We start from the raw sequence: 16,560 nt of genomic DNA on the forward strand, positions 1-16,560 counted from the left end.
CTGGATGACATGTGGGGCATGTTGTCAGTATCTTCCTTTGTAAAAACTTGTGAAAAGTAATCATTTAATGTATTTGCTATTTTTTTTCTTCATCTACGATTTTGCCATTTGTATTTTGTATATTTTCATAGTATATGTCGTTAATTTTGCAATATGTTGATCTTGGTGTATGAAAAATAACACTATTAGTACATTAAGTAAAAAAAAAAAAAAAATGCTTAGATGTACACATTAAAGGGTAGATGATTAAAAAGAGTTTATTGAATTGTTTGTGTTTTCCTGCAGTATTTTCAAAAAAGGCAAATAAACTTCGTGTTTCGTGTTTAATTCAGAAGGGCATACAGTGTTTCAAAAAAACGTGAAATAATTTAGCGTTTTTTTTAGTTTTTTACACTCCAACCCCCCCCCCCCCCCCCCCCCCCCCCCGAAGAAAAACACCTGTTTACAGTTGGAGCACAGCAGATGGCTTCCAGAAGCCAGATTTTTGAGGGCTGGCTGATCTTTCAAAGCCCATGGATTCACAAGTGTGGTTTAGATTCCTAGTTCATGAAAGTAAACATTGCAGGTCTGCGACGAATTGGACAGTGTGGACTAGGTGCTTGTATCAGGGGGTAGATGTCCAGTCTGATCAGTTGTTTATGGAATTTATATAGTTTTTACACCTGAAAAAATTGGTCTATTTTAAGTCTCTTTTCATTTGTTTATTAATGTATTTATTATAAACAAAAGATTATTTAGGTGTTTCATACTACATATGTTGCATATATATATATATATATATAACCAGATCACCAAACCAAGACTACTATTCTTTACTAAAATATTTTACATTAGTAGAAAGTGTACATTAATAAATAAGTGTGGTTTGTACCATTGGAGACAAAATTACATTAATTTTATTTGAGCAATAACATTTCTCTAGAAAGAATGGACAAAGATACAGGAAAAAAGACTACTTTTCTTTTTTGCTGTCATTGAACTTATAAATCCTGTTGGTATCTGATAGATATCTACTACATGCAAAGTGTATTTTTTTTTACTCAATTTTTGAAAATCTTGCAAAGGGAATACAACTAACTTCCCATTTTAATTTGATAAATATTTAATTGTGTGCTTTATGTTAAAATAAATTTCACAGAAAAGGAAAACAGTATCTGGGTATTATATTAATTTCCTAGCATTACAGATCATTTCTTAAAGGTCCGCCCTTGATACCAATAATTAAAATAATATTAATATTAATTATTGGTATTTTTTAGTTTTTTTATTTTTATTTTTTATAACAAAAAATACACTAATAAACCACACTATAAAATGTGCATGATTAAAATAACTTGTTGACAAGTCCTCAGTCTTTTAATGTTTTAGTTGTTTTACATTTAGAAAATGTTTACAGTTTTTGAGAAATGCAATACTTAAAATATAATTCCCTTCATTGTTTCCATAATCCAAAACAAAGAGGGTAGGCTAAAGTCCGCAACAAGCCAGGTGTTTCTTACTGGCGGCCTGCTCCCTAATGACTTGAGCCCTCATGCAGCAGCTGCCTGCTAGCTCCTTTTGTTTGACCCATTGTTGCAGCACACCCCTTGTTAATTCACATTCTGCCCGGGGCAGACCTTCCGAGTGACAGCGGCTTGCTTATCTTAGAAACCTACAGGCCTGATGTGGGGCGGAGGAGTTGGCTTGCATCTGCCCATGCAACTCATTGTGAGGTAGCTCTGATTGGATGGCAGGGGCCACTCACTAATGGGGAAGCAGAGACACTGTGCTCCATCTGTTCAACTATTCATTGTTCCACTTGCCTGCCTGGAAGCTTGTAGCACAGATAGTATTTAGGTGTTGCTGTTGCTGTTGGAACCACTACAAAGGAGCCAATGTCGGTGTGCTTTCCAGTTAATGTAAGTAGTTTCGTTTTGGTTTTGGGAGTAAAGAGAGGATTTGCAACAGTCCAGACCACAGTACCTGCTCCTGAGTTCAGAGTTAAACCAGGGAACTATCAGCAAATTCTTTTCTGCATAGACAGCAAAATTTGTTCTTCAAAAGCTGCCTTCTAGGATTTACTATAGTTCAAGGATTGGTGGTAAGTTTATTTAAAATAGCTACATTTTTTATTTTTTATTTTATGGAGCTCATGCACTTAATATATGCTTTTGCACGCATTTATGCACATTGTTATGTTTGTGAATTTGAATGGCTTTGTTTCTCAAACAACTTTGGATGACATTAAGTCAATCTTTTCATACAGAAATCTGGAATATCCACAACATTATCAACAGCAGCGTATAGGACAGAGATATAAAGAGTTTTATTGTTGTCCTGTTTCAGCTTTTTTTTAGCTTAAGTCTTTTGTGTTTTTAATAAAAAAATAAAGTAAATGTGGAATATTTTTTACTTATATTTTATAGGATTTATGGAATGATGTTGAACCAAAGAAAAGCTAAACTAATCATTTTGGAAGCATATTGTAGATTACTCTTAAAACCTTGCAATTTAAACATAAGAGATAGTTGACTTTGGAGGTGTAAAAATTATATATATATATATATATATATATATATATATATATATATATATATATATGCTAAAATAAATAATATTCTGTAATGGCTACTATTCCATTTGCAATATTGTTGAAAGTAGTACATTTTTAAGATGTGTGTAATTTTGTAGTGTAAAACAGTGATGAATTGAGGAACCATGTACAGACTGTTTTTGTTTTCAGGAAACCCTGCTTTCTTGATTCAAGCCATCTTGACAATAGTGCCTGAAAACTGGGGAGTTGTAAAAACAAAGACCTCATGATTTGGAGGAGGTACAAAGAGGTTCATAAAGGGTTAAAGAGGCTCTCCTTTGTACCACATGCCCTATTGTGTGGGCATATGCATAAGCCTATTGAATGTTTTCAGAAGATGGGCAGACCACCAGTTGCTGGTCCCCTGTGGTTCCAGTAGACATCTGCTGCCCCCTTAGCATTAACCAATCTGTTCAGTGGGACATCCTTCCTTTGTTTCAAATAGCTATGCAGACAGCACCCCCCCTTCCACACAAAAGTAATTAGGCCTATAGGGACTTCAGCAATAGATTTGTTTTACATATTTAATTATTATTATTATTATTATTATTATTATTATTATTATTATTATTATTATTATTATTACAAACATTTGACAATTTTAAATAAGTAACTTTTTTTAAAAAAGGTACAAAAGCTCATTTGTTTGTTTGAGTCATTAAATAAATCACTGTTTACTTCAGATAACATCGGACTACAGTTTGTTTGTTAATTCACATTTAGTGTGAGAGATATACGTGTGGATGATGTGTTCCCCTTAAAGTTGATGCACAGGCTTGTTTACTCTTACATACTACCGGAATAAATGATCTTGATTCTTGATCAAAAAAAAAAAAAAAAAAAAACATGAAAAAAAGTGAACAAAAAATCAATATTTGACAATTTTAATTGTCAGTGTTGTTTCTTAGCCTTTCAAACCCCCATCACATTTAGCCGTGTTTCTTTGTTAGCAAAAGGTGTTACAGAGGTGTGAGGTTCTTTTCCCCCTGACCTTTTTTTGTCATGTTTTGACTGTATACTGCAGACCTGTATTTTGTAGGCTGTAATGGTTAGGTGTTAATTCAGTAATTGTTAGGGTGTCAAATGAAATATAGAAAATGACAATTGTAGATTAATAACTTGTAACAATTGTACATGAAGGATTGCATGGGCCCTGCTTCTGACCTTTGTAGTTTGTATGATAAATCAAAGTTTGGAGTGTTGTTGTAAGAAACAAGTAACACAATATGAATAGTTTGCTTTCATTTTTTCTAACTTTCACTGTGTCATGTAAAGGTTATTTGTTATTGTTTTTGTTTGATTTCCATACTCAGGATTCTGTTATGGCCACCAAGTTTTTAGTTCAAAGATTAGAGTGAATTTTACTGTTTCAAAAAGAGGACTCTTAAAACAGTTTGGTTTTATGACCCTAATTTGTGTAATACTACTGTGTGTGTTTGCTTGTGGGTTAAGTTTATGTTCTTGCATGATTACTTATGTTAGGCTGGGATAAAAGGTTATCTCAAATAAAAATGGGCTACTACTTCTTTTTTTTTTTTTTTAACTGTGTACATGTCTAAAGGACTGGTACTGTTTAAAAACGATAGGACTTTAGTTCTGTAATCCTAGGCCTTTCTCAACTTCCACAGTACAATGTCTGAGTTCTTACCACCAAGAACAAAGTGATAACAAATATAAACATTCCTTTGTGTCTCTTACTTTGGGCCTGTTTGCTCAAACCTCTGGTCGTTGATCTGGGAAGTGCAAATTAGCAGAGTGACCCATAGTATCATGAAAAAGGTTACAAAATAGTACACCCAGACGAGGAATCACAGAATACAACATTTTAACAGAAAACGAAAAAAAGCTTTTTAGGTACAGTATAGGAAAATCATTTTTAGATTCAAATGAAAACAAAATCCCATAAAAATACATAGGCCAATAATAATGAATAGTTTATGACAGTCTGAAGGTACAGGCAATGCTTAAAATCTTGTTTCTTTTTAATATTGTGTATTAATACCATATACTACTAATCTATATATTTTATTGTTGTGAAATTAGGCAGTCTAAAAAGTACTCATTTCAGAGATTTAAATTGTTTAGGTTCATTAAAAATGGAAATTGCTCCAATGACTCTGAAGATAAAAGTACATTTTAAATGTTTACTTATTTTATTTTACTAGTCATTTTTTGGTATAGAAAGACCTAACTAGGCCCATCCTTGTATAAAAAAGAGAAAAACAAATCTCCCTTAAAGTTCACGTAATAGAAAGTCACAGCACTATTTTATATCATAGGTTTTTAGCTTTGCAATTTTATTTTAATATAGCCGTGTTTCGGGGCTTTATTTGAACCTTCACTGATTATTTCCTTCAAAAAATACCAGTAAGAGCAGAGAGCACATTATGTGTTGATATCTTAATGCATTGCTACTTATCTCTGCAGGTGCAGCGATTAATATTAACAATAACACAAGAAAGGGGCCTTCCAAGTCATTAACTGCTTTGAAAAGCTTCAGCAGTCCCAGCGAGTGTTACATTTCATTTTCTTAGTAAAATTCAGTTTATTTTTGTTGTCCTGTGTTGAAAAAAATATATATCCCGTTTTTGTTCCAAAAAATTACGTTAGTAGTTTGTATTTCTGTGACTTTGCCAAAAAGACGACATGTTTTGTAACTTAGTTATTTGCAACACATGCACATATAGGATCAGATGCGGCTTAGAGTTCTGCTCAAGTTATACGGTGGCTTGAAGAATATGTTAATCAATTCAGGTTGGAGTTTTAAGTGTAATCACACTGTGCATGACCCAAGATCGCATTACTCTTACATGACACTTAAGGGTAAATTGTGTTGTGTTGGCTCAGTAGGCTATAGTATATCAGACTATGCACAGCATTTCAATCCTCAGAATCCACTGAAGAAATATTCAGTGCTTTTTATTGATGGTGATAATGGTTTTAGCAGTACAGTTGTTTCAACCCTGAGTATGTGTTTAGCAGATAGACGATTCTCGAATATGAGCAGAGGATGGGGATTTGTATTTTATTTCTACAAAGTAAAACCCTTCTTTTATAAAAGACTCATAACTGAAGGCCTTGAAGCATTATGCTTCCAGAAGGTTCAGGACTCAAACTCAGACGAGGCTCAAACTTTTCACCAGAAATATTGAATAGTTTCTCCAGTTAGAGCAGATTGCAAGGTCTACAGAACAATAACGTCGGAGTGCCCAGATTGGTTTGGCAGCTGCATTGTTTAGAGAGGGTGAACCAGACACACTTGAGCCCCTGCCTCTTTTGTGGGCTTTTGTTCATACCAAATTATTCTTTCACTATGGAGGGATTCATGATGACTTGCTAAAGCAGCAGAAACCTAGCAACAGGGGGCATGTTGCTAGGCAGCCCAGCTTCCAACTGATTTATCTTTAATAGGTGTTGGTGGGCGCTTCCTGAAGGCCACAGCAGATAATAAATTCTCCATCATCCACATTACTGCCTCTCAGTCAGGACATTAAACTTTCAAATCCTTGCAGCGACATTAAAAATAAAAAAAGTAGGTTTAAATAAATGATGTTGCAAACAGAAGTTATAATTCAGTTGATGAGAAAAGGCTTTCCGTGAATGTCTTTTGAATCTGAATCACGTGCAAGATGATTAAAGATTAGTAGCATTTTCCTCTATCAAAGTCTTTAGATGTAGTAAACCTTATCCTTGATTTTTGACTGGTTTTGCTCGCATTCACAACTTCACACAGCATTTTAAGGAGTGATTTAGTTCCACAGCTTTTTGTTTTGATTCAGCTGTAAAAATGTTCACTGCTTTTTGGTGGAGTTAGTGTGTGCAGTAAGTAACATGTCAGAACTGATCTCAATGTACAGGCAGAGTACATGTATTCCAGGAAAAAGAATTCAAGTAAAAGTAATTGAAAACAGGATGGTTCTTATTAACACAACCTTATCAAATCCCTGCAGCACAAGTTGTAAAATAGGCTGACTGCTCCTTCTCTGCCAATCATTTTGAAACTTCAGTTCATCTGGAAAAAGATTTGTATTCCATGCATGATGATTAACAGGGTTTTTTCTGTATTGAATGTATTAGAGCTTGATGATCCCTTACGTAAATAATTTTATAGTATTACTATTAGAATTGTATAGTAAACTTTCTATAATAAATTGGGGCATACTATATAATAATATTATAGGTGTTAAAGGTGTTGTCGTGCAGACAGCGCCGATTGTAGGCAGGGGCTACAATACTCTCTCAGGAAACCATAATGGCAGATGACAAACAAATGTACAGTCCCTTGGAAGGATGAGTAAATGAAATGATTGATACAAGTATGAAAACAACATCACACAGCAATTAGAAAGGTCAAATTAAGAAGTGGTGGAATAGACAAAAATGCAGTACAGTGCCGAGAGAAACTGTTTGAATATAGAGACTATAACGGAGGAAATTGACTCAATAGACACAGAACACAAATAAAATAAACCGATCGATACTCCTGCTGTGCTCCCTTTGTCACTGTCCCAACTGCCAGCTTCCCCTCTAGCTTGAGCAGAGCGGCACCTTTGATCTCTGCACTCACCCTGGTTTCACACCATCGCTCTCGAGCAGCATTCCAATTCAAACATTTACGGCTTAATTTGTTTTTAAAATAATGATCTACAATAAATCCATTTAAAGTTAGCGACTCAGTTATAAAACATCCTACAATCAAAGCAGTTACAGGATTGGGAACCACTTTCACTGCGCATTAATACAATACCCATTTTAAGTGAAGCCAACAAAACTATTTCGTAATCACAATTAAAAGTACATTTTGTTTAAAAATCTGAATACATAATAGGCTCTGATTATTAAACTATCAGTCAATAATGCACATTTAGATTTTTAGAAGGGAAGGGGAGATAATACAATTCCTAATAAGAAATTAATTATAGATTGCATTTACAATTAAGTAATTAAAGCTGTGAACATACTGTATTTACAATAAATTTAACACTATTTCATAGAGCTTATTGATTTAAATACATTGCTGCAAAAGACAAAGAATTGTATTAATTAGTTGTCTTAAGATAGTATTTTTAAGCATTGATGACCTTTTAGCCCAGCCTAAAAGAGGTGTTTTAACCTTCAACAGAACACCCAAGCATCATTTTTTGTAATTATGTTGTTGAAGGTTAAATACTCAGTATGAATTGGATATTTTTTGCTGAATTACCTGCCCAAATGTTTTGTTTACAATTACAAAACCAGTATCTTGAGCCACAGATTGAACAGCAAAAATGAGGTTGCCTTGGCCTTGCAGAGCTTCACAAAGATCTCTCCAGACCCTAGCCCTGAATAAAAAAATCTGCATGTCGCATTCTGGTCACCAGCCTTTTTAAACCACAAAAGCAAGTGTAATGCACATTCTTTACACTGCTTCATGGAAATGGCATTGATGCATGAGCACTATGGCAATCAAAATGCATCATAGGATCAGTAGTCCCAAAACAGCACTAAAATACAGAAGCACTAATCCAGATGCAAGCTAATGCATTTTGCAATATCCTTTTAACTCAGCTGTTTGATTTGTCGTCTTCAAATTTTTCTTCCCTGAAGGAGTTCCAAAATAATTTGCATAAAATGGGAAGTTTGTGTTTGGTGAATTTACAGTAAGTGACTGCTAAATGTGTTAGGACCATGTAAAAAATGAGTTGTGTCAGGAAATGAGTTTGATCCAAATTCGTTTTAACGAGAATTGACTGTATATACAGTACTTGTAGTCCCCTGTGAAAAACATGATCACAGATCATGCTACAAGTTTGCAGAACCACCCTTAGATTGCAGAAATATTGATGTACTTAAAAATCCTGGTAAAAAAAAAACAGAAGACCACTGTTTACCACTGAGATTACTGCCATTATACTGTATGATGCATTTTAGGGCTGTGACCATTGACAAGTGCTGTTCTGCATGACCCAAGATAATTAAGATAACGAAAGACCCAAGACCTAATCTTTCTTTTAAAATTCAGATAAAAATACAACTCTCCATCATTTATTTCAGTCAACTGGGGTGCCCCCTTCCTGTACATTCTAAAACCATCACAATTTGATGTTTGCCAAATAACTTGTTTTGGAGATCCAAACAATGACTTTTAAAACATGTGTTACAGTGAATAGGATCATCATAGGTATTCAGGATTGAATTGAAATTTGGACAGATGGAACTGCAATCACCAAAAGAGTTAGCAGTATTGTCACTGTTCCTGGGTTTTAATGCATTAAGTAATGATGACTTAGTTGGTCTTACTGTCTTAGTAGAGTAGCAAGGGGTCAGAAGGGTAAGTGGTATGTAAATGATAACAGTGCAATAGTATGCTGACTTTGTTTGATACCCTGATTCTGTAATGTACTGGCAGTGAAGTACTGAACCTGTTTAAAGAAATATCCTTTAAAGGTGTGTGCTTTCATCTTGAAAGGTGTGTGCTTTCATCTTGAAAGGTGTGTGCTTTCATCTTAAATGGTGTGTGCTTTATCTTGAAAGGTGTGTGCTTTATCTTAAGGTGTGTGCTTTCATATTGAGTGGTGTGTGCTTTCATCTTGAAAGGTGTGTGCGTTCATCTTGAAAGGTGTGTGCTTTATCTCAAGATGTGTGCTTTCATCTTAAATGGTGAGTGCTTTATCTTGAAAGGTGTGTGCTTTCCTCTTGAATGGTGTATGCTTTCCGTGGTCATTATGTGTTCTTTATCTTGAATGGTGTGTGCTTTATCTTGAAATGTGTGTGCTTTATCTTGAATGATGTGTACTTTTCATATTGGAAGGTGTGTGCTTTCCTATTGAAAGGTATATCCTTTCATCTTAAATGGTGTGTGCTTTATTTTGAAAGGTGTGTACTTTATCTTGAATGATGTGTACTTTTCATATTGGAAGGTGTGTTCTTTCCTATTGCAAGGTATATCCTTTCATCCTTAAATGGTGTGTGCTTTATCTTGAAAGGTGTGTGCTTTATCTTGAAATATGTGTGCTTTCAACTTTGGTAGGTCAAGGCATGTAGACATTCCCAGTTGTAAAAGGAGGAGAGGACATGTTTTGTTGTTCAGTGAGTTTAATGCATTTGTTTTAATTATGTGACTTGTAGTGGATAATTTAGTTAGATGAGACAACCATAAACATATTAGTTGGAAAACAATTTAGGCATGCTTAGATGCTTAACCATGATACATCTGCTGTACATTTTACCTAGAATTAACTGCATTTTTAATTTTGTACTGCATTGTCTATTTTATTTAAAATTTACTGCAAGAATGAGTGCAATTATGTATCAATTATTTATACTTGTAAAGCTAAGATTAATATAGATTTCACTGAACCGGCAGAAGGTACATCTTTCAGTTAACTGACCTGGCTCATCTATAACTTATAGAAGACGAAAGATGTTTTTATGTGTGGATTTCAAATATTTTTGTAATAATTAAGATACACATATTACTATTGCTACAGTATATTGTTGATATAAAGCCTATTGACAGCTAGTATTTGGTAAACCACATTTAGTATTGTAGATGGTTATATAACCCCTGCAATTGGTGATGCACATTTGAATAACAAAGGCATTTAGGTTGGTTGTGATTTCTTTTATATCTGATTTACAGACCACTGTGAATAAATATTTTGAATTCAGATTGTGCCTAAATGAATTTAGAATATGAATCTGGGATTTTTTTTTTGTTTTAGAACATTAATTGTATTATATTTTTACTGCTTTCTACTTTGCACTAAAAACACTCTTAGCAACAGGAAATCAAATTTCCCAACACTACCACAATCTACCAGCTCAGTCACAGTGCAATATAGCAAATTGCAATTATTTTACAACATTTGTAGTAGTTCTACACTGACAATTAGGCATGTACTTTACAATGTTGTAGCAGTGTGTAACATTAAAAACATCCAAATTGTAGTGTGAGCAGGTTGAAAGCTGTTATGACACACACTTCTTATCATTACATTCTGCTCTGACAAATGATGCAAAGGCCAAATTTAATCTCAAGATGTATTTGTGAAGAGATCCAAGATAAACTTAATTATATAAACGTACTATCAATTCTTATTAAAACAAACTTGGATGAAACATATTTGCTGATACTACAAATTTTTCGAAATGGTCCCGGCCAAATTTAGCAGTCGCTTATTGTAAATTTGTACTTTATTATTTTGGAACTCCCCAGGGAAGAAAAACTGTAATTAAACACAATGTCTTAGGTCAAACAGTGTAGCACTGTAACGAAGGTTTGGAACACATTACTGAACGAAGGTTAGAACCTTCAATGCTACTAATTTGCATAATGTACTGGTGATGTTACTGTAGCTACTAGTTTATATTTGATTGAAAATCCTATTATAGTACAGGTAAAATTTTAGTTTAAAATGTGTTATATAAATGTGTTATATAGAACAGTAATCAGATAGTAATACTTGCACTTTATTACTTGCACAATGCAGGGTACCCCGATGTGTCTTCATAACGTTTATACCCCTGGTCCCTCTCTAATCTATTGAAAATAAATGCTAATTTTCACCAAAACAACTAATACTTCAGACTCAACTAATACTTCAGACTGGTTTATGTCTTTTTGCAACTGTAGATAAAGAAGAAGTTTCTCTGTTTCTTGTCTTTATTTTCTGTTTTCTATCTTTCTGAAACCTGTTTCTTGGACACTATAAAGGTGCCTGCCTGTGTAGTGTGACCTTTCAACTCTGCTTTGTTTTGTTTGTTTGTTTGTTTATCATCATGGGGAAAAATTTGTTTCATTTTGAACACAGTAATAAAAACAGTTATTAGCCACATTGATGTATATTTTGCATAAATATATTTGTTAAATAAGTAAATTTACGCCAGAAGCCCAAATGGAAACAGGAAAACACTATATTTTAGATGCCACAAATTTTACGTTACATGATAGTGTGAAAACCTCCAGAAGATATAATTATTCTAAACAATGTACAAAACCTTGTAACAGCAGTTAAACATGGTGGTGGTTTGATCATGATATAGGGGTGTTTTAGCAGTTCAGGGACTGGAGACATTTATGTGATTGAAGATTGAATGAATGCATCCATGTATCAAAACATTCTACAAAGTACAATGATACCATCTGCTCGTAGGCTGATTGGCAGACATTTTACCTTCCAACATGACAACAATCCAAAGCATACGGCTAAAGCCTGATTCACATGGTACTAAAAATCACCACATAAACAAGTGGTTTCATAATTTTTACCAACACCTGTGCAATTTAGTCCTGTGCGAACCATCCATTAATTTTTATCACAGATAATTTTCTCAGAGGTCCTCTGATTATTTTAGAAGACATCTTTAAAATTTAAAACTCAGATGTGCTGTGTCTTTTTACTCCCTCGAGAATCGAACATATCAGTGTTATGTTACTAAGTCCTATAGCATTTCTAGGGTATTTGCCTCAAAGCAATACCAGCCTTCACAATAAACCATATAATATAGTATTACAATTGGTACGATCGGTCCTGAAATTCTACAGTGAAGTAAAACACAACGATTGGGCAAAACAAAATTGGGGATGGGCGAAAATACAAAAACATAACTGGCGAGTGAATGCTTTTAACGCTGCATTTGATGATATGTATGGAAATACATATCACTCATACAACTAAATGGTTATTGGAAAAGAAGGTAAAACAAAATGAGTTATTTAAATCCGCACAAATGCGCCTTCTCTGGCCACAACATCGCATTTCATTTTGAATCGACTTTCATTGATGACTAGACGTCCTCTGCTAGGACACCTGGTTTTTAGTCCTGTGCGAATCATGTTTAAGTCAACTCTGGAATTCTTGAAGAAAAGTAAGATAAAAGTTCTGGAATGGGCTTCACAATCACCAGATTACTTTGGACTGATCTTAAAACCTGTAGCAAAGTATCGTGTATTCAGTCTGTCTGAGCTGAAGGAAATATGGAATACAAAATGGGCCCAGGTTTCACCAGTAAGATGTAACATACTGGTTAAGAATCTGAAAGCCAGAATAAAAGCAAAAGGAGGACACTCGAAATACTAAAGCAGGCGTGCTGATACTTTTGTCATGAACAAATATTTTAAAGTGATTATATATATATATATATATATATATGTATGTATGTAAAGAAAACTATTATAACTAGGGAGTTTTAAATGAAAATGTATGTTTGATAACCATGAAGTAATAAATGTTCAGTTTTGGCAAACTGTTAAAGAAGGATTGATATGGGCCACAGAAGAACAAAACTGGTGATGTTTTTTTTTTTGGCTGGTGTTCAGAAAATTAAGTTATAGTTGAGTGAACACTTCATGAAGTGAGCAGCTGAGGGATAATAGCAATAAGGTGCCTGCAGGTATGGACTATATTCAAAAAGTAAAGTCAGAGCTCCTTTCATGGAGTGTAACCGCACTACTTGAAGCCGTTAAGTGTTTGTTGGGTTTGTGGTGTGATATGGTTCTACCTCAGCGGGTTAGTAGGCCACTGACAGTAGCTTGGGAGGTATGCTGAGTTTACTATACATGATTGGCATTTCCGTGTACCCTGTCAGCCAATCGGAGAACAGGATTTCTCTCCTTTGTGATTGAATATATAATCTCTTTTGTCATTTCTAGGATTATAGGACACTTTACTTCCAAGAGTACCGAAATATTAAAAGTGCGGACCCAGGCATATGCGACAACTTCATGGGCTTGAAAGATCATCTGGACGGTGGAATAGATGCCATCCATGACCTGGATTACCTACATGTGGAGAGCACAGACCAACAGCTCGGTGCAACCTCACTGTGGTCTAGGATAGAGAAGCCCATAATGGACAAAGTAAACTCCAGGAAGGAAGATGGCTCGGCAAGCTCCGTGGAGGACACCACCTGCAACAGCTCCTTTGGGGATTCAGAGGAGAGTGCTAGTTCTGACAGTGAGTCCGAGTACCTCAACAGCAGCACAGCAACGGACTCTAGTCCCTTGACAAAAACCCACCGGCAACTGTGCCGGTCACCATGCATGGAGCCATCTGTGGTTATTAGGACTGAGATCGCACAGGATCTAAAGCCAGAGGAAAGCCACGAGACACCCAAAGAGGACAAGAAACCACTGGACGTAGTCAGGGAGTACCAGACCAAAATGGAATTTGCCCTCAAGCTAGGGTATTCTGAGGAGCATGTCCAGCTCGTTCTGAGCAAGATGGGCCCAGAGGCGTTGATCAATGACATCCTGGGGGAGCTGGTGTGAAAATGGGGAGCATGTCTGAGGCTGACCAGGCCTTGTCGGGTGGTAGTGGTGGGGGCTGTGGTTCCTCATCCTCCTCCACTTCGGCTTGTATCTCATCCTCTTCCTCCACAGAGTCACACCACCCCGACTCGCCTTCTCAAGAAGAGTTGTCTGACGACACAGACAACCTGAGGCCCATAGTCCTCGATGGCAGTAATGTGGCCATGAGGTAAGTTGAGACTGTGTTCAAATCCTAGCAAAACAAAAAAGGTTTGTATTTATATCTACATAATTTAGTACTAATTTAGGAACTATAAAAATCACTAAATATAGAATATTCAGTAAATCCTAGATGGATAATTTAGGGTTAGCTGTGTTTAGGCAGCAGCTGAATGGAATTAGAAAACTACAAACATAATAACATGTAGAAACATGTTTTAAAGTGGTTCACTTATGACTTTTATTTTAGTAATGTTTTTTGCAGAATATGAAAATAAACAATGTCCACACTTCCTTCTAGTCTGCCTTTCTTGAACTGTAACTTTAAACAATGAATCTAAAAGTTTTGAATTACTTCAGATTTTGATGAAACTGGGTATGTTGAGTGGGTCCATATAGTAAGAAAAGCATATCAGATTGCAGGTCTCCATCACCCTGGAAAGTTCTTACTGAGTGTTATCCAGACTCAGAGCTAGGGGGTGTTTAAATACAAGCTGTGATACTTGTCACTGAGCATATAGTCCCTTCCTTTTAACGCTGACAAGACATGGTGTCTTATATAGCTTTCTTTGAAGCCATCTACAGCACACAAGTTAAACAAATTATTTATCAGTGACCACAATCACTCCCCATGCCTATCAATGTCAAAGGAAGTGTGCAGTCTATTTGTTTATGAAGTGTATCTCAGTGTAGGAGATACACTTCACAAAGAAAGACGAGGTAAGAAATCATAGATATTTATATGTCAGTTGAAGATACTTTAATCTTTGCAGTAAAAAAAAAAAAAAAAAAAAAAAGTAGTTTTTATTAACCTAGCATTTTGTACAGCTATGGGCAAAAGTTTTGTGTAATTTTGCTTCATAAAGTTGAAAGAAACCTGCCGAGTAATGTTATGTTAACATATTGAATTACATACTGCTTTGCAGTTTTCCATTATTTTGTTTATTTGAGTACATGATATTAAATAAAATATCTAAACTTTTTTGCAATAGCTGTATTGTAAATGATATCATTTTTGTCAATTAAATTTGGAACATGTAAGCAATGAGTTCAGAGGTTGATATCTCCAATAGTATTGCTCCTCCTTCAGGTCCTGAGATGACCCTGTGGCCATTGATCTTTTACAGTGTCCATGTTAGTCTCACTGTAAACGTCTCCCAAAGTTCTGGATGACCCAAGAGTAAAGCACATTCCTGAGTGACATGAAATTAAAGCACAAGAAAGATGAAAAGTGAATTAGAAGTTGACCAAAACTCTCAGAAACTAAAGACCAAAATAATGGTATGATTCAGTTTTTATATATCGTCAAGTGATTCTGAAGAGGTGGCAAGGTTTTAATTTCACCCAAATGTCATTTGATTTTATGTGTAGCAGACCGCTGACATGTTCCCTTCAACTCATGTATTCTTGACTTGAATGCTGCTTCTTGTTTCTTATCCTGACCTATGTGCTTGGAGTTAAGAGCTACAGTCTGGAAGTAGTGATCTGGGAGTTTTAAGTGTTTATCCATCTGATTTAATTGCAATCCTGTTTAAACTGTATTGCTTACAGTCCCTTCACCTGGTTTGCTTCCCTTGGTATACATCTGCTTACTTTCACACTTATCAGTGAGGAATTTATCAGGGATATATATGGTTTGTTTATCTCCTGAATGTTCAGCTTTCCGGACTAGTAACCGGGTCACAAATCTCTGTAGTCCCTGTATCACTCCTGTGAACTTGCCCTTTGCTAGTGAAAGCAGACACTGAGATGCAACAATCTTCCGGCTGTCAATTCATTTTGATCTGGTTTGAATTTGAAAAAATACTTTTCATAATGTATTGTATTACAGAAACACTAAATGTCCCATAGCTTTTATTGTAATTATTTCACCAGGGGTGTTGTTGCTATAATTAGAATAGTGTTGTGACTATACCTTATTTTGCTGTCCAAACACATACATTTATTTTATTTTTTTGCATTTATTTTTTTCACAAGAAAAAAATATGAAATTGCAACTTCAGTAAGGGAATGTAGCCTTGTTCTTAAAGAACACTCTACATTACAAACACCTTAAAATGTTATTCTGCAAGTTAAATACACAAATTGGAATAAAATAAAGTGACATAGTATAAATGAGATCATGTGTGTTGGACTGTGATCCATTCCTTAATGTGGTTTACTAAATGCAATTAAGTTAGATATTAATAAAAATACAATTTATACTCTCTGTGAAACTATGCCCTAATTGGGCAACAGACATTGCTATAACTACATTTCCTCCTTGAAGGCAGTGAGTAAAATCCTCCATAAAATATCAAGCTGATCGCTTTTATCATTGTTTTCTGTGCTTCTTTAAGCATTTCCTTTTGCTAAAATCCCCTAAAACAATCAGATATGGAGATTTTTTTACTTCCTGCATGTCTAGGTTTGCACATTGCAGATAATTAAACACAAATTCACCTTTTCTATACGTATGTAGAGTATGTACTGTTCCAGAAATCAAAATTCTGAATAACAGTTGACAAGGTTGTGGTTTTCTAATTTTCAAAAGGGATTT

General features: G+C 35.0%; 1 protein-coding gene across 1 annotated transcript in view; it reads left to right on the forward strand.

The window, feature by feature from the left end:
* The first annotated feature begins 1,814 nt into the window (after positions 1 to 1,814).
* The window catches only part of LOC121320916 (probable ribonuclease ZC3H12C), a 31,306-nt gene continuing 16,560 nt past the window's right edge, over positions 1,815 to 16,560 (forward strand). Inside the window, 3 exon segments of the mRNA XM_041259695.1 lie at positions 1,815 to 1,898; positions 13,206 to 13,817; positions 13,820 to 14,031. Coding sequence (XP_041115629.1) covers positions 1,875 to 1,898; positions 13,206 to 13,817; positions 13,820 to 14,031 — 848 coding nt within the window. The 5' untranslated portion in view covers positions 1,815 to 1,874.

This window comes from Polyodon spathula, chromosome 9 (assembly GCF_017654505.1).
Source record: "Polyodon spathula isolate WHYD16114869_AA chromosome 9, ASM1765450v1, whole genome shotgun sequence".
NCBI lineage: Eukaryota > Metazoa > Chordata > Actinopteri > Acipenseriformes > Polyodontidae > Polyodon > Polyodon spathula.